At 62.0% G+C, this 27,876-nt stretch overlaps 1 protein-coding gene across 1 annotated transcript in view; it reads right to left on the reverse strand.

Annotated features, from left to right (window-relative positions):
• LOC123253573 (filamin-A) overlaps positions 1 to 27,766 on the reverse strand; it is a 30,018-nt gene extending 2,252 nt beyond the window's left edge. The window contains exons 1-42 of the mRNA XM_044682743.1: positions 27,653 to 27,766; positions 27,370 to 27,447; positions 27,111 to 27,273; positions 26,593 to 26,793; positions 25,803 to 25,940; positions 24,269 to 24,392; positions 23,796 to 23,932; positions 23,338 to 23,531; positions 22,644 to 22,757; positions 22,415 to 22,558; positions 21,249 to 21,372; positions 20,849 to 21,009; positions 20,134 to 20,224; positions 19,727 to 19,896; positions 19,161 to 19,278; positions 18,771 to 19,033; positions 18,059 to 18,656; positions 17,592 to 17,765; positions 17,346 to 17,508; positions 17,099 to 17,259; positions 16,525 to 16,695; positions 15,640 to 15,763; positions 15,202 to 15,358; positions 13,905 to 14,094; positions 13,613 to 13,636; positions 11,378 to 11,625; positions 10,680 to 10,772; positions 9,922 to 10,024; positions 9,695 to 9,835; positions 9,450 to 9,578; positions 7,464 to 7,637; positions 7,075 to 7,236; positions 6,503 to 6,706; positions 6,241 to 6,393; positions 5,734 to 5,856; positions 5,186 to 5,452; positions 4,450 to 4,587; positions 3,497 to 3,612; positions 2,709 to 2,841; positions 1,874 to 2,050; positions 334 to 552; positions 48 to 251 (exon numbers count right to left, since the gene is read on the reverse strand). Of these exons, the coding sequence (XP_044538678.1) occupies positions 48 to 251; positions 334 to 552; positions 1,874 to 2,050; positions 2,709 to 2,841; positions 3,497 to 3,612; positions 4,450 to 4,587; positions 5,186 to 5,452; positions 5,734 to 5,856; positions 6,241 to 6,393; positions 6,503 to 6,706; positions 7,075 to 7,236; positions 7,464 to 7,637; positions 9,450 to 9,578; positions 9,695 to 9,835; positions 9,922 to 10,024; positions 10,680 to 10,772; positions 11,378 to 11,625; positions 13,613 to 13,636; positions 13,905 to 14,094; positions 15,202 to 15,358; positions 15,640 to 15,763; positions 16,525 to 16,695; positions 17,099 to 17,259; positions 17,346 to 17,508; positions 17,592 to 17,765; positions 18,059 to 18,656; positions 18,771 to 19,033; positions 19,161 to 19,278; positions 19,727 to 19,896; positions 20,134 to 20,224; positions 20,849 to 21,009; positions 21,249 to 21,372; positions 22,415 to 22,558; positions 22,644 to 22,757; positions 23,338 to 23,531; positions 23,796 to 23,932; positions 24,269 to 24,392; positions 25,803 to 25,940; positions 26,593 to 26,793; positions 27,111 to 27,273; positions 27,370 to 27,447; positions 27,653 to 27,751 (6,865 nt within the window). The 5' untranslated portion in view covers positions 27,752 to 27,766. The remainder of the gene's footprint in view (positions 1 to 47; positions 252 to 333; positions 553 to 1,873; positions 2,051 to 2,708; positions 2,842 to 3,496; positions 3,613 to 4,449; positions 4,588 to 5,185; positions 5,453 to 5,733; positions 5,857 to 6,240; positions 6,394 to 6,502; positions 6,707 to 7,074; positions 7,237 to 7,463; positions 7,638 to 9,449; positions 9,579 to 9,694; positions 9,836 to 9,921; positions 10,025 to 10,679; positions 10,773 to 11,377; positions 11,626 to 13,612; positions 13,637 to 13,904; positions 14,095 to 15,201; positions 15,359 to 15,639; positions 15,764 to 16,524; positions 16,696 to 17,098; positions 17,260 to 17,345; positions 17,509 to 17,591; positions 17,766 to 18,058; positions 18,657 to 18,770; positions 19,034 to 19,160; positions 19,279 to 19,726; positions 19,897 to 20,133; positions 20,225 to 20,848; positions 21,010 to 21,248; positions 21,373 to 22,414; positions 22,559 to 22,643; positions 22,758 to 23,337; positions 23,532 to 23,795; positions 23,933 to 24,268; positions 24,393 to 25,802; positions 25,941 to 26,592; positions 26,794 to 27,110; positions 27,274 to 27,369; positions 27,448 to 27,652) is intronic.
• Positions 27,767 to 27,876: the final 110 nt, after the last annotated feature.

Here is a 27,876-nt window from a genome sequence, read left to right on the forward strand (position 1 = left end):
CCCCCCCCCCCCCGCCCCAGCAGTCCTGCAAGGCCCCCAGCGCCTACCTGCTTTGCTGCAGTCCACAGTGAAAGAATTTTTCTGGCCCACGAAGGCCTTGCTGAGCCCCAAGCCCTTGGCCACTACCTTGCTGGCATCTGAGTGGAGCTTAGGCAGGGCTCGGGACTGGAGGGGAGCCTCCCCTTTGGTTACGGAATCAACAAATACCGATGAAGTCTCGTGGAGGCTGTGACTGCTGACCAGCCGAGGACCTACAGGGCAGACAGAGTGTGAGAAGGCTAGGAAAAAGGAGAGAGAATCCCAGAGGAAGGGGGTGCAAATTAGAGACCACACCTGTGACCTTGGCCTTGAAAGGGCTGCCCACGATGTGGTAGGGGCCGCCATACTTGATGGAGATGAGGTAACTGCCGGGTGCCATGGGTGTGTAGGTTACCCGGTAGCCCTCAGAGCACTCCTGACAATCCATTTTCACCTTGGAAGGGCCATCGATGGTGACAGACAGGGCGCCAGCCCCAGCATTGCTGGTGTTGACGATGAACTCAGCTGGGCTTCCTGGTGTTGGGGAGAGGAAGAAGAACGGAGTCTGAGGAGGGGAAGGGAAAAGTTGAGTAATCCCCAGAACCAAGGCCTCCCCGCTTGTGCCTCAGAGTCAATACTGAGGAAGGAGAAGAGGCCTGTGGGTAGGGCAGGTGGTATCACTGCCTTTCAGAGGGCCTTGGTGCTTCTGCTGAGTTTTGTGACCAAGAGGAGAGGCTTGTGGGGGGCAGGGAGGCAGGCAGGGGGTTCATAGAAAGCAGCAAAAGAGCTTTGTTTTTGAGCACTGGGTGTGCCTGGGATGGCCTGGTCAATGATGTCACAGGCTTGAAGCCAGAGGGAGAAAAAGCAATGACATGTCTAGGAGCTCTGGAGATGTGTTCACGTGCTGGAGGGGAGCCAGAACAAGCCAGGTGCAGATCAGGCTCTCCAAAGCCAGAAGCAGCTTCCCAGAGAAGACACCTTCTGGGGAAAGGTCTGGAGGAAGAATGGAGACTTCTGCCCGTGGTCCAGATAAACATGCGGTGACAGAAGCTAACTTCTGGGGAGGGAGGCAGAATGATACGGGGAGCAGAGCACGGAAGGCTTGGCCTCTAGAGAACTTGGGGCTGGGGGTTCTGCCCCATCGCCCCACTGTGGGCATGATACATCCAGCTCCTAGTGTTCTTATGAAAGGCGAGCCTGCTAGGTGCCCTAGGCTAGCTCTCTTGTCTGTTGCTATTTGGGCCTGAAAGCAGGAGCCATCTCGTGGTTAGCTACCAAGAAAGCCACGGGAGGGAAGGAAGTCTGCCTGTCGAGGGGCCACAGGGATTTAGAGCCAAAATGGCCCAGCCTGCACCTTCCCACCAAGGGCCTTTATAGGGTCTTCTGAGCCAAACGGCTATCTGGCCTCAGTCGCTGCTGTCACGAGCTCTCCCTCTAGTGCCAGGCCATCTTGGGCCAGCTCTCCTTGCTAGACTGTTGGCCTCTTGGCACCTTCTCCTTTCTGGGCCTCCACCACTGTGAGGGCAGAGGCCCCTGGCCCTTGCCACTGCTTGGGCCCACATTCCCAAGCTGTTCCTCATGAGCCTGCTCAGCTGGGCTGCTTGTTAAGCATCCTCAGCCATGCTTTCTGGCCGTGTTAACTCTTCCCGCTGATTCTTGCCAAACACGGACGCATTCCATCGGGCCCGAGGCCCGGTGAACTGGGACAAGTGTGATATTCCTCCCAGATGGGCTGGAGGAACCTCGAGACGAGTCGCTGGGGACAACTCGCCAGCACAGGCTCAAAAGACGGGGCTCGGCTCTCCCCCGTAGCTACCGTCACAGAGATGAGAGGCCCCCCTCCCTCCTGACCTACCTGTGAGGCCGCCTTCGAGGCCTGCCCCATAGGCAGACACCATGCCCGGATCCCCGCCTTGGCCAGGCTCTCCCACTCGGATCTTGAAGGGGCTGCCAGGAATGTGGGAGCCGTTGAACTTGACATCGATCAGGTAGATACCGTTCTCCCGGGGGATGAAGCGCACGGCGTACTTATCTGATGGGGAGAGGCAGGTGAGAGAACGGCAGCCCCTGCCCCCTGGACTCCCCTCCCACATGGCTGGGAGAACTGGCCCATTGCCCTTGCCCGGCTCCCTCCCCCAACGGCATCCTCAGGGCTAAAGCCTGGTCTCCAGGTGCCCCGTGGGGCCCAGCTGCTGGGCTCCTCCTGCACTGCCACACTTGCCTGGAACCACGTGAACCTGTATTCACTGGCGGGGACGTGGGCCTCCTCGTCCCTGCCACAGTAATGCCTCACTGACCCTCAGCAGCAGTGGTGGCAGCGGTGTCAGACTGGGAGCAGCCTTGGCCTTTGGGGAGGAGTCGCACCAACTCTGCCTTCAGATGGCACCGGGTGCCAGAGCAGCATTATCAATGACTTGGGCGACTCCCCTTCTCTTGACCTCGGCCTGAGCCTCGGGGAGATGGTGGGACAACCTAGCAGTGCCCCCGGAGGCCCCAACACGGGAGGGAGCTAGAAAACGGTGCCCACGGTCAGTCGTCGCCGCCCATCACCGGCCCTATGGTAGGGGTCCTGAGAGGACTCCCCTCTGGCACAGGCGCTCGGGCCGCCCGGCTTGCCGTACGAGTGAACTCCTGCCTTCCCCTGCCCCACTGAGTGCCAACAGGGAGCTGGCAGCACAACCTGGCCTCACCTTGGTCGATCTCTGTGACATAGCACTCCTCCAGGGCCCCAGAGGGGCTATGGACCTTGGCGTCAATGACCCCTGTGGCCCCATTCAGGCTGACTGCAAAAGAGGCTGGCTGGTTGATCTTTAAACCTGACTCCTAGAATCACAGCACAGTGGTTAGAGACCCTCGGGGGAGCGAGCGGGTCATGGGGAGGGGATGCACCGAGGAGTGCCCTGCCCCCTCTGTCAGGGAAGGGAAGGGAAGGGAAGCAAGAGAGCCACGAGTGGGCAGAGAGTGGCCCCAAGGCTTGGTCCAACTTACCCAACTTCCTTGGCAGCAAGTTCAGTTTAAAGAGGGAGAGCAAGAGGCCCTGGGAGAGGCAGCAGAAGCCACAGCCACACGTGCCACATTCTCGCCACCCACCCTCATGCCACAGGGCCGGGGGGAGGGGAGGGAATGAGACGCTCAGTACCACCACGCAGCCTTGCCGGGCTCTCCCTCTTTAAACCTCAGCCCTGGCACGCAAAAGGCACCAAGATCTGTTAAAAGCCTTTAGATTTGAGACACGAGAAAAACCCCCAGTGGTGGGCAGGGGCTGGTGCCAGCCCTGGGCAGGGGCAGGCATGGCCAGACCAGGGCCTCCTGCATCTTTTCCCCACTATCCTTCTCTCTCTGGGCCCAGGCTCCAGGTTCCAAGGCTTTGCCCTAAGGTCCCCAGCTCTCTCCTATGGCAGGGTCCGGCCTGGCACTGCCCATGTCCTGCCCAGGGGGGCTGGGCCCTGCTGGGGGATGGTTTCTCTCAGTGCCTCACCTGAAGGCTAGAAACAGTAAGGCGCCGGGCATCGCCAGACGGGGAAGCCACGGGCACCACAAAGGGGCTGTCGGGGATGTGGTCGTCGTTGAACTTCACCGAGACCTCGTAGTCGCCTGGGCAGGAAAAATAAGAGGGCGTCAGGGAGGAGCCTTCCCAGCGGCCCGGTCCTCTCCCTCTTCTGGGGGGCCCCGCGCTGGGCTCCCCCCCTCCCCCCACCCCGGCCCAGGCCCTAAGCAGCTGTCAGAGCCAGCTCTGGCCAGGCTGGCGGCAGCCCCTCCAGAAACACGGCCTAGGTGCCAGGGCGACCCTACTTGTTTGCTCCCCCCACATCTCGCGAGCGGAGGTCAGCTCGTCAAGGACACGGGCCCGCGACGCGGCCCAAGCAAATGGACAGCTGAGAGGGCTACGTGGCACTCCGTGGGCACCGAGCCCTTCACCTGGCTGCCGTCTCTAGCCAAGTTTCTGTCTCCCCATTGAAATGTGGGGCAGCCCAGAACGGGGGGAAGAACTGTTTCCCTCTTCAGATGTGGGGGCTCCCCAGAACCGGGGGGCTTTGTCTCCCCCTTCAGATGGGGGTTCCCCGGAGCCAAGAGGGGGCCTTGTCACCCCTTCACATGTGGGGCTTCTTTTCTCCCCCTTCGGGTTGGGGGTTCCCCAAGAGTGGGGGCCACATCTCCCCCCTCAGAGCGGGGGGCTCCCCCAAGGACAGGGGCCATGTCTCTGCGCTCCCCAAAGGCAGGAGCCACTTCTCTCTCCTCAGGGTCCCCAGCCACCGAAGAGCATGGCGGCCAAGACGGGGAGTGTGACTCGCCGGCCGCTCAAGCGCCGGCCAGGGGTCTGTCCGACAGCGAAATGGGCCCCCACCAAGCTCTCTCTACACGAGTCGCGGCCCGCCGTGGCCTACCGTCTGCCGTGGTGTGGTGCAGCCTGCCCTCCCACCCCCCACCTACCGGGCTCTTGGACCACATAGGAGACGCCACAGGAGCCATCCTTGCGGTCCTCGAAGGAGATCTCAGCCTTGCTGGGACCTTCGACAGCGATGGACAGGCCCCCAGCGCCAGCTTCCCTTGTCCAGATGCTGAATTCCGCTGCAGGGGGGAGGGGGGAGGGGAAAGCCCATGAATGTGCGGGGGCGAGGGGCCACAGCTCCTGCCAGCAGGTGCCAAGCTCTAGCTCGGCTCGGGGCCAGCACCCGCTCACTTTCTAGAGTGGCACCAATGGACAGTAGGCGAGAGGCAGGGGGCAAATCCTGCCTTTGCCACGCCCAGGCCGTCAGAGGAGTTGCCACATGGGACGGCCTGGACCCATAGGAGAGGATGTTTCCAAAGCAGTGTTTGAGGGTTCCCCTGTGCTTTCTACGCCCCGTCTCAGTGGGTCCTCGAGGCAGTCACCGGGGAAATGATCGACCTGGGCCCACGGGGCCGGCCCGGAAAGCCGCCGCAGAATGGGGGCTGCCCCGGGGTACCTCTAGGACCCCCTGCCAGGCTAATGATCTTCGTCCTAGGCCTACGTGACGTCCCTCTCTCCGTCCCGCTACAGGCCTCTTGGGGGTCCGAAGGTCCCCGACTCGAGCCTTCCTTCTCCCTCTCACATCTGAATCCTCCTCTCAACCTGGGGATGGCCAAGAGCCCACACGGAGGAAGGAGCCCCAGACTGCCACCCTGACTCGAGCGGGGTATGGCCTACCTGGCACTCCAGCTTCTGCCCTCTCTAGGCCAGGCCCACCAGCACGGACCTTGTGGGCACCCCCTTCTCCCAGGGGCCCCACTGTAAATTGGAAGGGGCTGCCAGGCACGTGTTGCCCTTTGTACTTGACAATGACCGTGTGCACACCCATCTCAGTAGGTACAAAACGGATACAGTAGGTGTTGTTCTCGCCCTCCAGGATCTCAGCCTCGTGGGGCTTGCCCGAAGGGCTGGTTACCTGGGCCGTCATATCTCGGACACTGATTTCTGGGGGGAGAAGAGACGGTGGAGACAGACAGAGACAGACGGTGGGCAAGGGAAGAAAGTGGCCTAGAGCCCAGGCTGGGTCCCGGCCCCTTCTCTACCCCCGGGGTTCCCTCTCCCCCTCGGCCGGCTGCCCTCCCGACGCCTGGCCCAGAGGGAAAGCGGGGAGGGTAGAAAGAAGAGGCTGCGTATGGTGCCATCCCAGCAAGGCCTCTTTCGGGTTTCCCTGGCCTGGGGATCACGGAGAGGGCCGAGACTGCCCGGGCCACCTCGTGGGTACCTACCAGGGATTTTCAGGCTGAGGTCACAGTGACTGCCCACATTGGCGACTGAGGGGGCTCTTCGTCGCCGGGTGATGCTTTCTTTTACTCGGCCCTCGCCAGTCACTTTGACGGAGAAGGGGCTGCCTGCAGGAGGCACAATTCGCCCAAGTCACATATCCATCTTGGCTCCTAAGCGCTACACCCTGCGTGCCAGTCTACTCTGCCCGGCTCGTCGGCCGCTCCGAACCACTGTAGCCAGCGGCAGGGGGAAAGGCCGCGCTGGGCATAAGAGGGGCACCAAAAGGGGAGCCGCTTGGCCTGCTCCCTTGGCTGCTCTGCTGCTCGTGTCAAACCTTTCCCTTCTCTCTTAGAATCCGTACTGTGTGTCGGTTCCGAGGCAGAAGAGCGGGAAGGGCTGAGTGATGGGGAGTGGAGTGACTTGGCCAAGGCCGCCCAGCCAGGAAGTGTCTGAGGCCAGATGTAGGCCCGGCTCGGGCCTACGCACCTCCCTGGGGACCCGCTGCTCACCTGGGACATGCTGGTCGGCAAACTTGATGTTGATGATATAGTTTCCGGGCTCTGTGGGGCAGTAGGTGACCTTACAGGTGCCATCTTCCAAGTCCTCGGTATTGATGTCCACCTTGCTGGGGCCCTCGATGGACAGGCTGAGCCCACCGTAGCCTGGCCCAGACAACGACAAGGTCTAGGCCACCTGGCAGGCCTGGTTCTCCACCCCCCAACAAGGACTCCTCAGGGCTCCCTTCCCCAGCCTCCTAGTCCAGGGGGTCACCTGCGTCGCGGGTGTCAATGATGAACTCGGCCGGCTCAAAGGTGCGGCCCTCGTGGAGGCCTTGGCCGGAGACACGCACACGGCTCGCGTCGCCGATCTCGGACTGGCTGATCATCACTGTGATGGGGCTGTTGGGAACGTGCTGTCCCTGCTTCTTGACGTTCACGAGGTGTTCCCCGATCTCCTTGGGCACGAACGAGATGCCTGGGATATGGAGAAGAGAGCCTGACGAGCTCAGCCTTTCGGGGCTCTACTCGTTGGCCTGCTTGTGCCTCGGTGCCCCGGGGGCCTCTTTCCTGCCCCCCCCCTGCCATTTCAGCCCAGCTGATTTAGCCTCACGCTCTGGGCCTGCCCATCGGGCTCTCTTCAGACCCAGATTCTTTCACTCCCTGCTCTTCAATAGACCCACAGGGGTCTGGAGCCAACAGACATAGAGCCGGGGGCATTCCATCCCCATCAGGGGGTTCGCCAAGCCCTTCCTGAACGCGCCAGCGAGTGCTTCCTTACACTCGGCTATGCCCGTCCCCTCAGTTTTCCTGGGATTATGGGAGAGGAAACGAGAGCTTCCTAACCGACGTGGCCATTGCGCAGTCTCTTGAGCAGGCAGGGCTCCTCTCGGCCCGATGGGGGTATGACGGTTGCCGTGAGCTGGCTGATGTCCGTCTCAGTGATGTTGAGGGGAATGTCCGCGGCAGAGCCCACCTTGAGGTGAGACATGCGCATGGAATCGTCACCTGTGGGGAAGAGAGATGGGAAAACGGAGGCTCCTTTACTGGACACCGAGGGGACACGTGCCCGACTTGGAAGCCCACATTTTACTACTCATCTGCATCGGGAGGGGGAGGCTCGCGCCCGCAGGATCCACAACCTTCGATTCCTTTCCCTGGACCCTCCCCCCTCCTTCCCAACAAGAGACGGCCTCAAGTGGGCCTCTTCTCTCCCTGAGCCCCACGGCCCGCACCTGTGATCTTGGCTGTGAAGGGGCTGCCAGGGATGTGCTTGTCGTTATACTTGACCAGGATGCTGTAGTCCCCTGGGAGCACGGGGAGGTAGGAGACGGTGCAGGTGCCATCCTGGTTGTCCGTACAGCTGATGTCGGCCTTGGAAGGGCCCTCGATGGCCAAGGACAGTCCCCCTAGAGAAGACGTAGCATGAGCCCGGGGAGGAGGGGGGAGGTGCCCTGTGCCACGCTGGCTGGGCGGAGCCCTGAAGGCTCACTCCGGTGCAACAAACCTGTGTGTGTGTGTGTGTGTGTGTGTGTGTCTGTCTGTCTGTCTGTCGCCCAGAGCTCAGCGCCGGGATACAAAGGCACAACGAAAACCCTTTCCCCCAAAGATAAAGCGAAGCAGAGTCCCTCCCTTGGGGAGCTTCCGCTCTAACGAGGGGGCAGGGAACGAGGAAGGGGGGCCCGGGGCCCACTGGCGTCTCTACCATGCTGCGGCGATTTCAAGAGACAAGCCCTGTGACCCAAGGGGGGAGTCCTCTGGGTGCTAAGAGTCCCTGGGGAGGCCGGAAAGTGGCTCCCCGGGCAGACTTTCACCTCACACCACACACCACACGCCAATCGCGACCTGTGGCCAGAGAAGGGTGTGTATGTCATCAGTGAAGGGAGGAGCTTCTTCACCGAGGAGACCCCCTTCTCCTAAAGTAGGCTTCGGCCTCCTCCTCTGCCACTGAGAGCCTCAGAGAGCTGCCAAGAGCGCTGAGAGGCTTCGCGGAGGCCGTATGCACCTGAGTTCAATCCCAGGTGGTCCAGTTGCACAGTCAGCTCTCTATCCACCAGGCTACACTACCTCTCCATGAAAAACGGCGAGAAAAGGCAACAAGCAAAGGCGAGGATGGCGAGGAAATCAAATAAAAGATGGCGCCGGGATTCCACGCAATTGAAAAGCTTTGGCCAAACACAACAGAGAGGACCAGGGCGAGAGGAAGATGGGGGCCTGGGGCCAGCCTCTGGGCCACCAAGCATCTCTGCCAAGGGGCTGGGATCTGCGAGCTAACCAACGTTCACAAAGCGCTCTCAGAAGAAGCGCACCAAGGGCCGCTCCCAGGCACAAAGACCGCCTTTTGAGCCCCAAAGGTGTGTGTGCTCGGCTGGGAAAGCCACTGGGAATTCCGCGGGGAGGGCCTGAAGCGGCCACACCCCCTTAGATCTCAGGGGCAGAAACCAAGAGGAAGCCCGTCCACTGGGGAACTGCTGCCTAATCAGTCTGCGAAGGACCACAGGGGTGCCGCTGGGACGAAGAGCCCCAGGCCCCAAAGAGGGCTCGGCCCCGGTGGAACAGCAGGTGTTAAGGCCAGTTTGTCCCCCTCCTTTTGCCTCTTCCTTATAAGGGAAGGGGGCAAGGGGTCCCCTGGGAAATCGGAGCCCTTCAAGGGAGACTGCACAGAAAGAGGGTCACCGCCTCCAGGAGAGGAGGGGGGCCAAGACTTCACCAGGGAGATGGGACAGATGGAGATGGCTCGGGGTCAAGGGAGAGGGCCCTTCCCGAAATGAACCACGATGGAGAGGCCGACACACGTGGAATGGGAAGCGGGGCGTGTTGGGGAGAGCCAGGAGAGAAGGCCCCAAAGGGAGTTAAGGTGGAGGTTCTGCCTGGACAGGAGAACCGAGCCCCAAAGGGGGACTAGGTGGGGAAGAGGACCAGACGGGCGCGCACTTGGCCGCTAATTCGGCAGCCACCCTTGCCATCCTTAGCCACGTGTGGTCTGAGCGGCTCGAAGGCTGAAGGCAGAAGAAGGGGCGACTCGGGCTCTGGGCCCGGTAAAGGCCGTTCGTTGCCTCGCAGACAGACCCACTAGCCTGCTGGGCAACGTCGGCACGCGTCCTCACAGGCCCTCAGCTGCCTCTTTTGGTAGGAACCTGGGACTTCAGCAGCAAGACGGCCCAGCTGTGTGCCAGAGGCGCAGCGTCCCCGAGTGCCCTCCCGCCGCCAGCCCTCCTCACCTTCCCCTGCGTCCTTGGTGTTGACGGTGAAGATGGCCGGTTTATTGACCAGTCCGTGAGTGAGGCCTGGGCCGTAAGCAGTGACGTGGCCGCTGTTGACGTAGTCCACGTAAAACTGCAACGGGCTTCCTGTGGGGACAGTTAGGGACTCAGCGAGGCTTTCGCCAACTGGGGGGAGGCACCGAGCTGCTTTTGCCGCTGCCCAAGTGGTAAAAGGCTTCTCGGCCGGGCTTGCCCGAGGTCACCTGGGATGTGCATGCTGTCGTAGCGGATGTCCATCTCATGGAGGCCGGCCTCCGTAGGGGCGTAGCGCACAGTCACGGTGCCATCCTTGTTGTCTGTGATGGAAGGCTTCGCCACCTGGCCCGACGGCATGCGGACCTCTCCTGCAGGGACAAGAGGCCTCAGGCACCGCTCGAGTGGGAAGGCCCCAAGCCAGGCTCCAGCACCCCCCCCTCAGTTCGGGCCTCACCTGTGATCTCACCCTTCTTGATGGTAAAGGGGATGACCAGGTCGAAAGGCCTCAGGCCTGCAACGTCGAGCCCGTTCACCCCGACCAGGGGCCGTTCTGCTGCCTGCGAGGTGAAAATAACGATGGAGATGCTCTGAGTTCGAGGGAGCAGCCACGAGAGACCCAGGGCTGGGGAAGGTGAGGGATGGAGTGGGATCGGAGCCCACAGGACCCTCTCCCTCCTCCCCCCTAAATTAGGATGCTTCTTGCTCTAGGCCTCAGCCACCTGCTCCAGCGAGGCCCACAGAGCCATCTGGTAAGCCACCACGCGCCCTCGAGAGCCCAGAGGTCTGGCTCGGCACACCGTAAGCTTTGGGAGGCTAAAGCCCATTTCTGTTTGGGTCTCCGGCTCCTTATGACCCTCGGGGCTGGGGCAGCTAGCGGCTCAGCGGATAGAGAGCCAGGAGGTCCTGGCTTCAAATCTGCCCTCAGACGCTTCCTGGCTGGGTGACCCTGGCCAAGTCACTTCACAGCCCTTTGCCTAGCCCTTCCCGCTCTTCTGCCTTGGAGCCAAGGTGAGGGCTTTTTAAAAGACAAAATGGAGGGTCCCCTGGAGGTGGCTCTTGGGATGCAGAAAGAAGCATGCCGGGTCCTTCCTTTCCACCGTCCTGTGGCCTGTTCCACTTGGGGGGGAAAGGCCAACAAAGCCCACGTGCGTAAGGGTCTTGGGCCAAGAGCAGCTCCCGTTCTGACTTGAAGGAGAGCAAAAGGACTCGTACCCAAGGCTGCTGGACACCCGGTGCATACGAGTATGGGGCAGACAGCTGCTGGGTGCGCATCTGCTGGGTGGTGGGCTGGTCTCCATCCAAGGCCTGGTGGGAGAAAGGAAGACCAGTTGGAGGCACCTAAGACTCCCTCTGTTACATGGACCTGGGCTCGAGAGATGGCCCACTGATGCACAGGGCCTCCCCACACTCGACCAGTTCAACTGGGCGGGGGGGGGGCACAGCACAGGAGGCAGCGCCCCAGTCGGCAGGCACCCAGAAACCTGGAAGGTGGCTGTCCAAAGCGATTGGCTGGCCACGATTCCTGGCCCAGTAATAAGAGGTCACAGGAGGCCATGGCCCAGGCTCGCCAGCTCGGAGCCCGCTCGTGCTTCCTGGGTATGTCACGTGAAAAGGGCCCTAGCCACGGCCCTGAACTTTGGGATGGAGAGATGGACGTGGAGCCAGAGACAGACACACGCACACTCTCTCGCTCTCCCTCCTTCTATGTGTGTCTGGTTCAGGTAGAGAACCGAGGCATCCCGTCACTCCAAGATTAGGGATGTGATGCCCAAGTCGAGGAAGGGCCTTGCCCAAAGCCATGGGGAGCAGGAAGCAGCCCCTGAGGCAGGAGCGGTGGTGGGGGTGGGGCCAGGGTAGACAGAGGCCTCCCAGCCCCCGACGTGCAATGTGTGCCCTTCGGCCGGACTCACCATGACCTGGAAGGGGCTATTGGGAATGTGCTCGCCCCCGAAGCGGACGCAGATGATATATTTGCCCGGCTGGGGGGCTGTGTAGAAGATGTCGAAGGTCCCGTCTTCGTTTTCCACCACGTCCACGTCCACCTCGGTGCCGTCGGGGGTGCACACCGTGCACGTCACTTTGCCTTTGCCGGCCGCTTTGGCGTCCACCGTGATCACCGTCTCCTCGCCGATCTGGATGGTGGGGCCGATTCCGGAGCCTGGGGTGGGGGCAGGGGCGACACAGTGAGCTGGGGCCTTGGCTGTTCCTGCAGCACCCCCCATAACTCCCCAAGCACAGCCAAGGGAACCCCATCTGTCCCAAGGGGACAGGGGGAGGAGTTTCTCAGTGGGCAGGAAAATAGCTCCTTTCTGTGTGGTGTTGGGAGGCCTGGGAAGAGCTGCCCCTCTCGCTTGGAGCAGGGAGGCCTCCAAAGGTTTGGGGGGACACTGGAGTGCCCGGAGCGTGTGGTGGCAGCCCCTCTCCGCTTAAACCGGGCACGTGCCCTGACGACACGGCTGCCTTCCCCCTCCTCCCGGGGTTCGCAGAAGGAACTGGAGAGAAACCCTCGCCCCGGCAGCAGCATGGGGGACACGGAGGTTCCGAGGGACGTTCCGAGCTTCCTGACGACTGAGAATGCTCACCCCGTGGGAGGTGCCAGCACAGCCAGGCATGGAGCGGGGCAGGGGAACTAGGCAGGGCCCGGGCAAAGCGTGAGTGCACGGAGCGCATTAAGGGGTGCGGGGAGGTCGGTGAGGCTGGTGAGGCTCAGCGGGGTTAGCGCGGCGGCAGCAGCGGCAGCAGGGATGGTCAAGGGGGTGGGGGAATAACGCGCACCAAGAGAAGGGCGAAGCAGCAGTGGTAGCCTACAGGGCAAGGGCCTGGCAGTGACGTTTGAGAGCAGAGGACCGAGTGCCGGGGGCCCCCCAGGGCTCGTCCCCCTGTTCGGCAGAAGGGCCTGGACCCGCATGGCCTCTGTGCCAACCGGGCCCCCCAATTGCTAAACGGGACCGAGAGCAGCTGGGTGACCACGTGGGGGAGCAGAGGGGGTCCGAGGGACCTCCGGGGAGGTAAGATGGCACGCCAGGCCCCTTTGTGGAAAGCCAGAGAACGACCAGGATCAAGGAGAGGGCCACCGACGGGCTCGCTCGACCTCGCTCGCCTCTGCCGGGGGCCTGCCCAACCCTCTGGTGAGCAGGCAGCTGGGCACTGAGTGGCGCTTGCTGGGCTGGGGGCGTGCCTGGCCTACGAGGGCTGTCCTCCTCCCTGCTCAGGTCTCTCAGCATTCCCCACACGGGGTGCCCTCAGCCCCGGAGGCCCCCTTGGCGGCCTGGCCTTTCTGTGCCACCTCCCCCATGTCAAGGCCTTCGGTTCAGGGAAAACACACATGAAGCGCCCATGCTGATCCGCCAAGCCTGGAACCCCGAGGATGAAGGGGAGATGGTGGCTGCGTGGGCAGCCGCCGCCTTCAAGGATCCCGTCCTCCAGCACATGGGCTCCCTGGTCTAGCACTCAGACCCCCCGGCCAGGGTTGGGAGCCTGCCGTGGCTTCCCCCTCTGTTCTCCCCAGATTCTTAGGACCCAACGTCACTGCTTGGGCTTCAAGGAGCAGGGGTTAGTGGGGCAGGAAGAACGCAGAGCCTGGGCTCCTGCCGTGCCGGCGGGTAGAGCCACCCCAGCGACACCCCCCCTTCCCTGCCATGCACACCCGGGGGGGGGCCAAGGCGCCCCTCGGAGGTGGGAATGGGAGTCTGCGGATCTGGCCAAGGCTGGGAAGGGGAAGGAGCCGGGGGCTCGGCCCTCTGGATTGGAGGCCTCGGGGAGGGCGAGGCAGCTAGGGAGGAAGAGAGGGAGGGACGGGCGAGGCGAGACGGGCAGAGAGCTGGGTGCCAGGCCCAGCTTCCCTGGGAAAGGGGGCAGCGTTCGTGCCGAGATCCCCAGACCCCGAGCCTCCCTGGCGGAGACGGTCCCTGTGGATGCCCCCGACCCAAACAGCTCACAGCTGCTGGCTCCCTAGAGAACCCCGAGACTTGAAAGGGAAGCAGCTTGCTCAGCTAGGGCTCCGAGAGCTTCCCCCCGAACCCAGAGCCTACCCCTGCAGAGTGGCTGCAGCTGTGAACGGTTTGAGGGGAGCTGGGACAAGCAGGAGAGGAAGCCGCCCCTCCGGACAGGGGCGGCCTGGGGGTATGCACCAGCAAGCAGCTTACCTAGCCCGTGACCTCCGATTGACACTGAGGTGAAAGGGCAGAGAGCAAGGAGAAAGGTCAAGTGAGAAAACCAGGTCACACGGGGTGCCAATGCCACCTGCACACCCACACGCACGCACATACTCGCACGCACGCACACACAGACAACTGGGGGGCGGTGAGCAGCAGTGAAACGAGGGGTGTCCGTAAGAAAGCGAGTGTCTGCGGGGCTGCTGACCCGACCTCGGCTTGGGGGCAGGGGGCCCGCCAACCCCCCGGGGCCACGAGGCCCCTCCCCTGCCAGCGCCCTCACCTGTCACCGTGCACTTGCTGGCATCCCCCGTGGGCAGGGCCCGGACACGGTATGGGGACAAGGGGATCTCGTCGCCCCCGTACTTGATGAGGATTGTGTATCTGCCCGTCATGTCGGGGACATAGGACACGGTGTAGGTGCCATCTTGGTTGTCCTGGATTGTCGTCTTCTTGGGCTTCCCTTCGGGATCCTGCCGCCGAGGGAGCAGAGGCGGGATGGAGGTGAGGGGGCGCGCCCCAGGCTGTCCACCCACCCACAGGACGCCACTCCCCAAACTCCCATTTCAGGGGATCGGAGAGCAGGAGCTGGGATTCTGGCTCATCTGGCCCCACCCCTCCGAATCGAGGACAGGGAAACTGAGGCTGCCTTGGAGAGGTAGCCGAGGGCCAACAGGGACAAAGTAGTCGAGCCAAGATTGGAACCCGAGCCATGGAATCTTCAACACAGAACCGAAAAGGACCTTAGAGGCTGCCACGGCATCCTTCATTTGACAGATGAGGAAACTGAGGTTGAATTCCGTTGGGGGGCGTTAAATGACAGCCAGATTTTGGCCCCAGGTCTTCTCAACTCCAAGTTGGGGATTCTTGGCCCAAAGGCTCAAGAATGGATTTTTTTAAAAAAATAAAACCTTTACCCTCTGTTTTGGTATTGGGTTAGGCAAGTGGGGTTAAGGGACTTGCCCAGGGTCACAGAGCTAGGAAGTATCTGAGTCTAGATTTGAACCCAGGGCCTCCTGACTGCAGGCCTGGAGCCACTAGATGCATTCTGAGAATTGTGCTTGCACCCAGGGTGCCATGATGCTTCAAAGGGAGGGCCCTACCGCTTTTGGCCCAGATGGCCTGTGCTCTGAACCCAGGCCAAAGCGGCCAGAGCAGCCCGAGAGGCTGGCTGAGGCCTTCTGGGAGATGATGGTCCCAGCCAAGGCAGCAATTGGGGCACTTCATTGAGAGCCAAAGCGCTTTAGAGGAAAGAGGGAACGAGGAGACAGAAGGAACTCCCAGCCTGCCCTTCACGTGTCGTCTTGGGCCCACAAGCTTTCCTCACAGCCTCGAGCACCGTATTAGTGGCTGCTCGAGGAGCCAGCATGGGTCTGCCTTCCCCTGCCTCAGGGGGCAGGAGTGCATCGTCGTCCCTGCTCTCCGAGCCCAGCCCAGGTGAGCCTGGCGCCCAGGCCAACCCGGAATGTGTCGAGGGCTTACCACGCGCTGGATGAAATCCCCGGGTGGGGTGAGCGAGTACGTTAACTGGCCCCCTGGGCCAAGCTTCCCCTTCCCCCGGGCCCACCGAACCAACCCACCGTGATCTGGACGGCCAGCAGGCCTTCGCCCGCATCCTTGGCGTCGATGGTGAATTCTACGGGCAGGCTGGCGGGCACGCCTGTAGTGTTGAGCCCAGGGCCGCTGGCCTTCACCTTGCTGGCATCATGGGTGGGCAGAACCTTGACCTTGAAGGGACTAAACAAAACAGGAAGCTCCCATGAGGGCGCGTGATCTCCCGGAAGAGCAAACCTGGACAGAGTCGCCAGTCTCAGCAGCCCTCCAATGGCGCTCGGGTTCTGCCGGCAGTGCCCGTTTGCCTCAGGCTCGATCGGGTCCCAGTGAATGAGGAGGCGGGCATTTCCCATCACCCTCCAGGGTCTGCTTCCCATAGAAGCTTTCCCGCTTGCGCTCGCTCTCTCTCCGAACGGGCTCCACCTCCAAGAGCCACCCATTCCCTCTCCCCGGGGAGGACCTACCTTCGAGGAACCTCCTCATCCCCATAGAGCACGGAAATGCTGTAGGGCCCTTCCCGGCTGGGCACATAGTTCACTGTCTTTGTGCCGTCGGCATTGTCCACCACGTCCACGGGCTCAACTATCCCTGTGGGATCGGGAGAGAAATGAGCCAGACTCCGAGCGGCATCACTTCCGGGCCAACCAGGAGCAGAGGCTGCCGGGCCCCACAGCTCACCCGGCCCGCACCGGCCACCTCCGTCAGCAGCCAAGCCTCCGGGTCTGGTCTGCTGTACCCCTGCAGCACGCCCTGCGGGGCCCTCCCCGCGGCCTGGCCCGCCCCTGACCTCGCCTTCTAGCTTCAGGCCCGTCTGTGGCGCCCCCATCTGAAGCGCGAGCCCTTCTCTCCACCACCATAACTGGGCCCATCCTTTGAGAATGGAAGTGGCCACGGGCCCACCTTCCCGCCTTGGAGTCAGTACTAAGTATTGGTTCCAAAGCAGAAAAGGCCTTAAAGGCTAGAGGGGTTGAGTGACTTGCCCAGGGCCACACAGCTAGAAAGCGTTTGAGGCCAGGCGCCCAGCATTTTTGAGGTAGCCAGGTCGGATGGTGGATAGAGTGCTGGGCCTGGAGTCGGGAAACCCTAAATTCAAATGCCGTCTCAGACACTTTCTAGTCACTTCACTCATTTGCCTCAGTTTCCTCATCTGCAAAATGGGGATGCTGTTAGCCCCTAGCTCTCAAGATTGTTGGGATCCTCAGCACAGTGCCTGGCACACAGTAGGAGTTTGAGAAACGCTTGCTTTCTTCCTCGTAGCCCTCAGCCACTTACTGAGGCCATGCCTTGGAGCCCCTGGCGCGCCACACCCGGGCCTTCCCCAGCCCTCCCCACCCGGGACCCACACTTACCCTTGGGTCCCTGCACCTTGACGTGGAGTGGGGCCACGCCCGCCTTGCTGGTGTCCACCTGGAAGGACTGAGGAACGTTGGCTCGGACCACACCGGGGCTCAGCCCAGTCCCGGAGCACTTCACCTTGGAGGAGTCTGTCACGTCATGCACGGGAACCTTGAACGGACTACCTGTGGGGTATGCCGAGGACCCAAGGCACGGTGAGGAGAGGCCCGGAACGGGGAGCTCGAGGCGCCAGATCCCAGGCCACTCGCCTCCATGCTCCGGCGGCTCCCCCCCCCCCCCCCCCCGCTTCCCCAAGCAAGCCCAGCGGCTCGCAGCGGAAGCCCTCCGGGGAGAGGCAGCCTCGGCCTCCAGCCACTGATGCTTTGGGCTCTGGCCCTGAAAGCCGCCTTTTGAGTACTTGGCGACAGCGACTGTGCCTCTGGCCAGCCCTTCTCTTGCCCTTTCCATTCTTTCTGCCACGTGTGCCACGTGTGGCCCTTCTCTGTCCTGACTGCCCAGCTGATCTGGGCCCTTCTGAGCTGCTCACAGGCCTCCAAACCCCCGTGCTTCAAGGACGAGGCCCATTACCTGGCACCTGGTGGCCGCCGTAGGTCACATTGAGGTTATAGGTGCCCGCCTCGTAGGGTACATACTCCACGGAGCAGCTGCCATCCTTGTTATCCATGCAGGACATTTTGGCTTCTGATGGGCCTTCCACGGCCAGACCGAGGCCGCCCGTGCCCGCACCCCTGCAGACCAAAGGAAGCAGACGGTGTCCACCGGGCCCAAAGCCACAGCCCCGGTCGTCCAGGCACGCCAGGGCTGGCCCCTGTACCTGGTCTCCACGGTGAATTTGTTGGGCTGGTTGGTGGTGCCGCTCTGGATACCCGGGCCATGAACACGCACTCGGGATGGGTCGCAGCCCTCGGTCACAGGCACTCGGAAGGGGCTACTGGGCACGGGGCTGCCGTCGTAGGTGACATCTACGGAGTGGAGCCCTGAAGCGAGGGAAGAAGGAAGCAGTGCTAGATCCCGGAGACGCCTCGGGCCCTTTCCCAGAGACCCACGGCCTCCCCTCTACCTTCTTCGTAAGGTGTGTATTCCACTTTGTAGGTTCCGTCTCCGTTGTCCTGGATGTAGGCATCAGTCAGGTTGCCCGAGGGATTGGCCACGCGTGTCTTGATGTGGGGACCTCCAGCCTTGGTGAGGGCCCGAGCGTCCACGCTGAACTCTGTGGTGGCCTCTCGGAACACCCCTGCGAGGGCGTGAAGAAACGTGAGGACGGTGGCCCCATTCTGAACGGGTCCACGTTGAAGGGGGGAAGCTGGCATGCCTCTCCTCGCCTGGAGCCCCCCCCCCCCCAGTGGCTGGCTGCCCCTACGGGAAATGGCCTTGCAAGAGAGACTTTGAAAGTAGTGCCATGAAATGAGAGCTCTCTTTCCCCTTGCCAAGCCGCCCTGCAATTCCGAAGGCTCCCCAAGATGAAGACGGGACGGCGGGCGTCCCTCAGGGCCCCAGGGGCTGAAGCTAGATCAAGCCGGAGCTCACCTTTGCCCTCCACGCCGGGCCCGTAGCACTTGACGCCAGTGGTGTCAACGGCTGGCTCGACGAGGAGTTTGCTGGGGAAGTTGGGGACCATCTGGCCACCATACTTGATGGTGATGGTGTAAACCCCGGGGTAGAGAGGGATGTAGGTGATGGTGTAGGTGCCGTCCCCGTTGTCCTGGATGTGAACCTCTGCCTGCATGCCCGCATCAGAGCTGATCTCGATGGTCAGCTCGGCGCTGCCAGCGCTCGAGCAGTCCACGTGAAACTGGCCCGCTTCCCCGGCCGTGGCTCGCTCTAGCCCAGGGCCTGAGCATTTGACCTTGGACGGGTCAAAGCAGGGGGCCACGTGGGCCTTGAAGGGCGAGCCTGGGATGTGAGTGTCGGCAAAGAGGATGTTGATGTTGTAGTCGCCGGGCTCCGTGGGCAGATAGGACACCGAGCACGTGCCATCCCCGTTGTCCAGACACTCTATCTTGGCCTCGCACGGGCCCTCCACGGTCAGGCCAAGGCCGCCCATGCCCGCTCCCTTGGTGTCGATTGTGAAGGGAGCCGGGGAGCCAGCGCTGCCGCCTTTCAGCCCGGGTCCGAAGGCTTTCACCTGCAGGGGAGAAAGCGGAGAAGGGGAAGTGTGTGCGTGTGCGGGGTGGGGACACGCGCCACTGGCTGTCAGCCCGGGAGCCTCGGGGCTAGGCCCGCGCCTAGCCCTGCGTACCTTGGTGGGGTTGGTAGGGGGCACGGCCTCCACAGGGAAAGGGCTTCCGGGGACAGGAACGCTGTCGTAGGTCACCTCCACCTCATAGGGGCCCTCCTCTCGGGGGATGAACTTGACCACGCTGTTGTCCGCATTTAGGCCCGGCTCTACCTTGCAGGGCACCGCCTTGCCAGAGGGGCCTGTGATCTTAGAGGCCACCTTGCCCTGGCCCCCGGCGCCCTTTGCCTTGACTGTGAACTCCTGGTCTTTGCCGACTTCCACTTCTGTGGGAACAGTGGGATGGGGGGAGGTGAGGGGTGGGCGGCACGGGCCTCGGGAGCTGCGGCTCCCTGCCCGCACACCACCCGCAGAGTCCCTGGGAGGGCCACCCATCCCGCCGCTGTTACTCACTGTCTGCTAAGCCGGACACCTTGATCTTGCTGAGGTCCAAGGTCTGGGCCACCCCGACAGAGAAGGGACTCTTGGGGATGTGGTCCCCTCCGTAGGTCACATTCACACCCATGTTGCCCTGGATTGGGGGGAGGGAGGCAGCAACACTCAGCCCTTTGGTTCCCGTCTGCTAAGCTCCATGGGGGAAAGAGGACGACTAATCCGCTCCCCCAGAGGCCTGCTCACTGCTTCTAGCTCCAGTGACCTTGGACAACTAATTTCCCTTCTCTTGGATAAAGTGAAGGAGGAGGCGCTTAGGGAGCTGGCTCCCTCCTCGAAGAGCACTGGGGCTTTCAGCTCATTAGGCCGCCACCTCCGTCTCCTCATTACACGAGAAAGGGTCTGGCACACACCTGGCATGGCGCCCGGGTGCTCACGGGCCTCCTCGTTTGGGTTTGGGGAACTCTGGCCAGGCAGAAATCCCAAAGAAAATGTGAAAATGCTAACAAAGGCCACTGCTTAGGGCCGGGCCCAGTGCTAGATCCCACGAGCTTCGGCAGGTCGAGGGGGGCCGAAGCAGGGGTTACCTGCTGCACGGGGACATATTTGACAGTGTAGGTGTTGTCGTGGTGGTCAATGACATCCACATCCTGAACAGCATCCCCCTTGGCTGGGCCTGTGAACTGGACGTCCAGCTTGGCTTTGCCCGCTGGCTTGGCATTGACGGTAAAGTGGGTGGGTTTGCCAAGTTCCACACCTGGAGAGGGAAGCAATGCTATCGCCAGGGCTGCCAGGGACGAGACTCTCGGGGATGTGGTCCCCTCTCCTGCCTCGGTGCTGCCCTCTCCCTCCATCCCTTCCTACAAAAGCCTCTGCTTCCGCCATCCCTTTGCTGGGTTAAGATGGTGGACAGAGCGGCAGACCCGCTACCCAGGGGGCCAAAGGCAGAGGCTGATGGGACAGGCCCTTCCCTTCCGGAACTGCGGCCACTCACCATTCCTGCTCAGCCCGGGGCCCTCAGCCTTTACTTTGCTGGCATCGTGGGCAGGGTCGACCTTGATTCGGATGGGGCTGGTGGGTGTTGCCTGGAAGGAAAAGAGATGCCAAGTGGCAGCAAGAAGCTCCCCGAGGTCTCAGCCCTTTGCCTCCCCCGCCCCGAGGGCTCAGATTCTGGAAAAGAGAAGCTGGAAGAGCAGCCAGTCCTATGGAGTTTCAGGAGCACAGAGTGGGCTCTGGAGAGCAGAGTCGCCTGCTTTCTCCTCCTGGCAGGGCAGGATGGTGTGTGTGATGTGCGCGCTGCCGGGGGGGGGGGGGGGGCTGCCTTGAGGCGGGGTAGGAGAAGAGACGCTACGGCGTTAGAAAAAAGGGAAGGAGAGGGGGCAGCTGGGTAGCTCAGTGGATTGAGAGCTAGGCCTAGAGATGGGAGGTCCTAGGTTCAAATCCGGCCTCAGACACTTCCCAGCTGGGTGACCCTGGGCAAGTCACTTGACCCCCATTGCCCACCCTGACCACTCTTCCACCTAGGAGCCAATTCAAAGAAAGTTAAGGGTTAAAAAAAAAAAGAAAAAAAAAGAAAAAAGGGAAGGAGAAATGCATCCCGGGACGGGGACAGCCGGGGGAGAAGGCAGAGAACAAGCAAGGAAGCTGTCTTGGAAGAGGCCCCATCCTCCGCCGAGCTCCAAGAGGCTGCAGCAGCAGGTGGCCCTCACCTGGTTGGCAAACAGGACCATGATGGTATAGCTGCCAGCCCCCCGAGGGGTATACTTGACTGTGAAGGTGTCGTTGTCGTTCCGGATGATGTCAAAATCGATGTCCGCCTCAGCGGGCCCCACCACTCCTGGGGCACACTTGATGCCTATGCTGACGTCACCTAAACGTGGCAAGGGAAAGGCTTAGAATGGCCCCGGCCAGCAGCCTCCTTCCCCGGCCCGCCCGAGGCGGAAGCCCGGCTTTTTCCTTCAGGCTTGCTCTGGGGCCTCTAAAGACGTTTCCTTGGAGCCCTCGGACCGGTTCATGATGGGTGAGGAAATCTAAGGAGTGGGAGAAGACCATCTACTCTGCCCTGAGCCCCCAAAGCTCGCCTCCACCACTGCCCTGTGGCTCACTTACCCTGCCCGGCCTCGGTACAGTCCACGGTGAAGTAGGTCGGCTCGTGGGCCTTGAGACCAGTCTTGGCCACTCCCGGTCCGTATACTTTTACCTTATTAGGATGGCTCCCTGCTCCCACGTTTACCTAGAGAGGCAGATGGGCAGAGGAAGGGGGGAGAAAACTGGCATTTTAGAGGAGGGGGACCTGAGCAGGAAGTCAAAGGAAGATGGCCAAGAACCACCTCGCTCGGGCCTGCATCACCTCTCACTTGCACTAGCTATGGCGAAAGCTTCCCAACAGAACAGCTGTTTTACCTCCATCTCTCCCTTCTCCAAGCTCCCACCCCCACCTCCTCCTGCTGCCAAAACCACTTCTTTTCCCATGTCAAAAACCCTCCTCGTTGGCCGCCTCCTGGAGGCTGAGCCAGCAGCTTGCCAAGGGTGGCGATCCCGGGGCTCCTCCGCGCTGTGTCCTGGGCCTACCTTTTGAGCTTGATTTTCCAGGATTCCCCCTCCCCCACTCTCCACCCCGGCCAAAGTGGCCTCGTGCCTGCAGGAGACACTTGTCTCCTGCCTCCATGCGCGCACAGGCATTTCCTCCCTGGCCACCCACCCCAGCGTGTTGAATGCACCCCATCTGTCTTCATTCAGGCCACCCTCCTTCCTGGGACAGTGCCAGTGTTCTGCTGGCCCTTCGCTGGTCCTTCCCACCCCCAAGCTGGCTCTCGCTCTCGCTCATTTGCTTATAACTCATAGCCTGCTCCTAGCCCCGGGAGGTGGGGGGGGGGTCAAGACTGCTCTTTGCTCCTTCCTACTGCAGGCTAAGGGCCTGGAACAAAGTAAGAGCCCAATTAGCGTTCCCTGGATTGAATTCCAATACAGGATAGGGTTCACGGGAAAAAGAGCTGCCGAGGGCCGCTGAAGGAGCATATGGCCAAAAAAGCATCCTGCTTAGCTGGAATCAACCCCGGCCTGGCCACATAAGGAGCTGGGCAGCAGACAGAGCGGAGGATCACGGCTGCTCTTCTGGGCCTCAGCTTCCCCTCTGGGAAATGGTGATAACAGGGGACGCCAGCTCAGCTCAAGGCTCTTGTGATGCAATGTGGCCAACTCCGTGCCAACCTTTCTGGGCCTGTCCCTTCTTCTGTCACCCAGGCAGCGCAGAAGTGGAGGGGAAGGAAGCTCACCCGGTAAGGGCTGTTAGGGATGTTCACCCCTCCCCAGGAGACCACAGCCGTGTGCTTGACTGCCTTCTTGGGGACATAGGAGCAGCTGAAGGTGTTGTTGCCATTGTCTTTCACGGTGACATCCACGGGGGAGCCTTCGCTGTCCTGCAGGGGAGGAGAGGCAGCTGAGCCCGGCCGGTTTCCCTCCAGGGCTCCAGGGCTAGGCGTGTGCCACCCAGCCCCCTCTCACCTGCACTTGGACTTTGAGAGGGGCCTTGCCACCATTCTTGGCATCCACAGTGAACTCGGCTGGCTTGTTGATGGCCACGCCAGTCTTCTCTAGCCCTGGGCCTCGAGCTTTCACCTAAAGCGAGTCCAAAAGACATCGAACCTGGAGCCCCACCGTGGCCGGGCCGAGAGTCTGGAGCGGTCGATCCCCACCACTCTGGACTCCAAGCTGGGCATGCCGAGAAGCCCTGCTACAGCCTGCAGAGCTGTGACGTGAGGCTTTCCAGGGAAGCCGCGAGGGTGCCCACTGGAATCCCTCCCCTCTCCACTGGCCTAACTCGGGATCCGCCCTTTGCATACTTCACAAGATGCTTGTTGGCCTCGACGTGGGGTTCCCTAGCACTGAACTCCTTCGGGGGAAGGGAAAGGGGCGGCGTGATCAAAAAAGGCGACCCAGGCGGCCTGGGACCACTGAGCCCAGCCACCACTCGGACTCGCCCCACAGCCACTGGCTCCCCTGGCCTCCAGGCTCCGCCTAGGCCCCAGAGTGGGTTCCAGGCAAATGTGGAAAAAGGGATCAGGCCACACACGTGTTTTCAGGGAAGGGCAACGAGTGAGGCAAGAGCCCAACAGCCGAGAGGCCAGAGGCCCTGCCCATCAGTGGGAGGGCCAGGATAAAGAGGAGCTGGCTGGCCGGCCCAGGCCCCGGGCCTCACCTTTTCTGGGTAGAAGTCCTTGGGTGCCGCCTTGATGTCGGCCATAAACGGGCTCAGTTTGATGTCCTCGTTGTTGCAGAGGACGTGGACGGCATATTCCCCAGACTCCTGGGGCCAGTAGCGCACGTCGCAGGAGCCGTCGCCCCGGTCATCACACTCGATCTTCGCCTGGGATGGGCCCTCCACGGAGAATCCTGGGGATTTGTGGTAGGACGACTAACCGGCGGAGAACCTGGACTGCCTGACAGACAGCTGGCAGGGACTCTTTCCGAATCGCCACTATCCAAAGGGGCCTCCTCTGGCTCATACACACAGTAAGTGAACTGGCCTCGGAAGCCGTGCCTCCCGCCACCCCAGGCACCGTCCCGCTTTCCGTTAGGCTGGGGGATATCCCATGACGGGGCCTCACCTGCAACCCCGGAGAGGCCCAACCTTCCCGAAGGTGCCTTCCGACCTACCTAGGGTGCCGACGTCGTCCCCAATGGCCTCGACCACGAAGTCGGCCGACTTGCCAACCACACCGCCCTCCAGGCCGGGGCCCCAGGCCCGAACCTTCTGGTTGCCGCACTCTGTGCCCACCTTCACTTCAAAGGGGCTACCAAGAGGACACACATACACAGTGGTGGTGAGGAAAGCACTGAATTCCTCCCTCTGCCCCCGAAACGAGAAGGGAGACTGGCCATTTCGTGGGCGCGAGGTGACAGGTGTAGGAGGAGCTTGGGTATGAGAGACAGAGTATACTGATCGCCAAGTCACGTGCTAGCTCCGTGGCCCTGGACAAAATCCCTCTGCTGCCACTCCCGAACTGTGCCTCTCTACCAAATGGGAACACACCTCCCAGGCTTGTGCTGGGGCCCAAGAAGATGGCGGCTGTGAGACGCCCTGCGGGTCAGGGGGACAGATATTGGTGGCCCGTCCCCAGCCTCCTCACCTCCGGGAGATGTTCTGACCACCCCAGGTGATGGTGACCGTATAGTTGCCAGGGACAGGGGGGTAATACTCGAAGCCATAGACGCCATCACCGAGATCCTTCTGTTTCACCCGTTCTTCACCCTCTGTGGGGGGGGGGAGGGAAGAGAAGTAGGTGAAAAAGAGCCATGGCCCCCCCAAGTCCTCCCAGCATCCATCTGTGTTGGCCACCCCAAAGAGCCCCCGGCTGGTGCCTGGGCGAGTTCCAGGCTGCTTTCTTCCCGGCTGTCCACGGGATGAGTGCCTCGACGAGTTTTTACAAAACTGCTCGCCACTGAAGGGCGCCCCCATCGGTGCCAGCCTCCTTTTCCAGTCCTGCCTCCACTCCGGTCTAGGTCTGTACATACGCCCCCCCTAGGACTAAAGAAAGCACCAGCCCCACCCCGCCACCAGCTTTGTCTCAGTTCTCTCTCCTTTAACTAGCCCCAACCCAAATGCCAATTTCTCTGGGAAAGGAAATCATTCCACACCCCTCTGGCCCAAGGTGGGTATCTGTGTTGGCATCTCAACTTGTCTGCCCCATGACCGTAGGCTCCTCTGTGGGGCCAAAGAGGTGCTTCGGTTTCCCCAGGCCCTCCTGCAACGCTTAGCCGAGGGTCATCGACCAAGGGGCCTCTAGAGGCATTCAAGGCCAGGCTGAGGGCTCAGACTCAATAAACCAGTCCCCGCCCTCGGAGCTGTCCACTGGGCGTGGGGGTGGGGTGGGGCGGGGAGTTTCCCCAGCCTCGAGTGCAGCAAATGTGCCCCCTTGGCCACAAGGCACAGACTGCATATCGCTTCATGGTGGCCCGAGGTCCTAGACCCCAAACGGGCCTGCCCCCAGCCCCCCGGGGACCCAGCAGCTTCGGCTCAAAGCCTTCTTCCTACGAGGGACGGCTCCCTCCCCCTTTGAGACGGCTTTGTAAGGTAACCAACGACCCTGACTGGCCTCTGTCACTCCCCTCTATTTTGGGGGGGTGGCCACCTTTTGGGGCCAAACATGACGAGCCTGTCTTGCCTGTGCCAGCCTTTCCAAACCGCCGTAAGGCAGTGGTCACCTTCTCAGTGATCGCCTCCCTGCCTCATCTTGCCCTCTCCAAGCTAAACATCCCTGGCTCCTCCTGCTGCCCCTCAAAGAGGCCAAGGTGCGGTTCTCCTCCAGCTGGGTGCCTGCCTTGGCTGTAGCAGCAACGCTCTTCCTGAGCCCCTCAGGACTCCCCACGAAGTTGGCACACTTGGAAGTGAGCCCTAGCCCTCCCTTCAAGTAGGGGGAGCCCACATTCCATTCCTCAGCCTCAGGCTTCCCGTAGACTGCCCGGGCCCTGGAGCTTTGCAAACTCCTCTGCCCACGTGGTACTGCCAGGTTCATCTGGTTAGGGTCAGCGCCAATCAGCTCCTGGCTTCCCAGGCCGCCCGTCCACCTCCCAGCCCCCCTTGGCCCGCTTGGGGCCCGTCCCTAGAGGCCACGTTCTGGGCCGAGACAGCCCGCACGCCCCAGTGTTGGCCCCTTGACTTACTGGGCCCCTTGACCACGACCTTGAGCTCGCCACTGCCCGCTCCCTTGGTGTACACCTTGAAGTCGGCTGTCTCTTTCACGCGAACACCTTTGGGCTGCAAGCCTCGGCCCACGGCCCGGCAGGCACTGGGGTTACAGGCTGGGGAAAGAAGGGTGACGGCCATCTCACTACTCGGAGAGCTGGGGGAACCACAGGGACACCCTGGGTCCGAGTAGCCCGAGCTCGGGGCACACGGGGCCCCACCCCGGGCCCGGCATCCAAGCCACTTACTGTACCACCAGAGCTAGGAGGCTATGGGGCCATGCCAGGGCCACCCTCCCTCCCGCACCCCACTGCTCCTTCCAGCACCACCCCTCTCCCGCCCACTCCCTCCGTCCCTGTGTCCAAAAGAAGTGGGCTCAAGTACCGTCCACCCTTTGGTGAGATCAGAGCTCAGCAGAGATTCCCAGGCAGCCGGAGGCAGGTCTTCCGAGAAGACGGAAGCGTGAAGAAGAGACAGACAGAAGAGAGAGGAGCAAACCACGAAGGGACAGCGAGCTTGCTAAGAACAGCGCAGAGAGGCGACGGATGGAAGAAGAGCAGAGGGAGAGAGGGCGGGCCCCAAGGCAGCCGGGAATAAGAGGAGAAGGAGAGTGGCCTCGCGCTCGCGCCCACCCCCACCCCCTACGGGCTCGGGGCGGCCAGGGGCTGAGGGACAGAAGAGGGCAGCCAGAGCAGTGGTGGCCAAGTCAGTCCCCCGGGCACAGGTGGTCGGCCTTGCGGGGAGTGCAGTGTGCATCGGAGGACTCACCTTGCCCAACAGTGACGGTGTAGGGGCTCCGAGGAATAGGGACCCCGGCGAAGGTGACGTAGATGGTGTAGGTTCCCTCCAGGGTGGGCTTGTAGCTACAACGATACGTGCTGTTGCCCTTGTCCTCCAGCTGCTGGTCTACCATGCCCTTCTTCCCCGTGGGATCCTGGATCACCACCTCCACATCGCCAACACCGGCACCTGGAAGGGAAGCAAAGGCAGAGGATCCCCGACCCCCCTGAGTCTCCTCTGCTGGCTGCTCTGCCACCCCCAATCTGAGAGGGGGAAATGGCCCGGGCGGGCACGGAGGGGACGGCATGGTATAACGATCCCAATTTGGAACGAGGCCGAAAAGCGGGTCTCTCTCTCGCGTGCTTCCTCGGAAGCTTTGCCGCCTGCGCTCCCATCCGCCCATCGTCAGGACACGGGGCACGGAGGGGCCGTTATTAATGCCCAGGGGTCCCAGTGCCACGGCTGCCACGTCTCTCCAGGATCCTGTCTGTGGGGGTGGGCCTCACCAGCAGTGAAGATCTCAAAGTAGGTGGTCTTGTTGGCAATGTTGCCGGTGGGCTCCAGGCCAGGGCCTTGGGCTGTGACCTTGCTGGAGTCTCCCTGGGACTTGTCCACGTACACCTCAAAGGGGCTCTTGGCAATATGCTGGCCTGCAAAGAGGACTGTGACCTGGACAAAGCGGGGCGGAGAGAGACGAGGGCTCGAGACTCAGCTGGCGCCTGTTCTCCCTCCCCTGCCTGCGGCCCAGCGCTCAGGCGGTCTCACCTTGTGCGTCCCCGTGACCTCGGGGATGTACCAGACGGAGAAGGTTCGATTTTTGTCATTGTTGGCGATCACTTTGGCCTGTGACGGGGGCAAGGGGCCTCGGTCAGCTTGTTAGGCAGCGGCCTGGGACACGGCACTGCCAGTCTTCTCTCCCCGCCCCTCGCTCCTTTCTGCCTTTCTCCCTGACGGCTGCCAGGCCTAGATTCCTTCCACCTCCCCCAGAGGCCTCCAGGCTCATCCGTTCTGAGCCCACAGGTTGGATGGGGCGAGGGTCGGCACCTACCTCCTCTCGGTGCCCGGCAGGGTCTTCCACGTATACCAGGACCTCCCCCTGGCCTGCACTTATGGTCTCCACGGTAAACTCCGCCCGTTTCTTCACCATATTACCAGTGGGTTCTATTCCTGCACGGGAGACACCAAGGGGAAGTTGGGATGGCCCGAGGCTGGCCCACAACTCTCACCTGCATCACGGCCAAGCTGAGGCTCCCCAGGCAGACCCCCCCCCCC

The sequence above is a fragment of the Gracilinanus agilis genome, chromosome X (genome assembly GCF_016433145.1).
Source record: "Gracilinanus agilis isolate LMUSP501 chromosome X, AgileGrace, whole genome shotgun sequence".
NCBI classification, from domain to species: Eukaryota; Metazoa; Chordata; class Mammalia; order Didelphimorphia; family Didelphidae; genus Gracilinanus; species Gracilinanus agilis.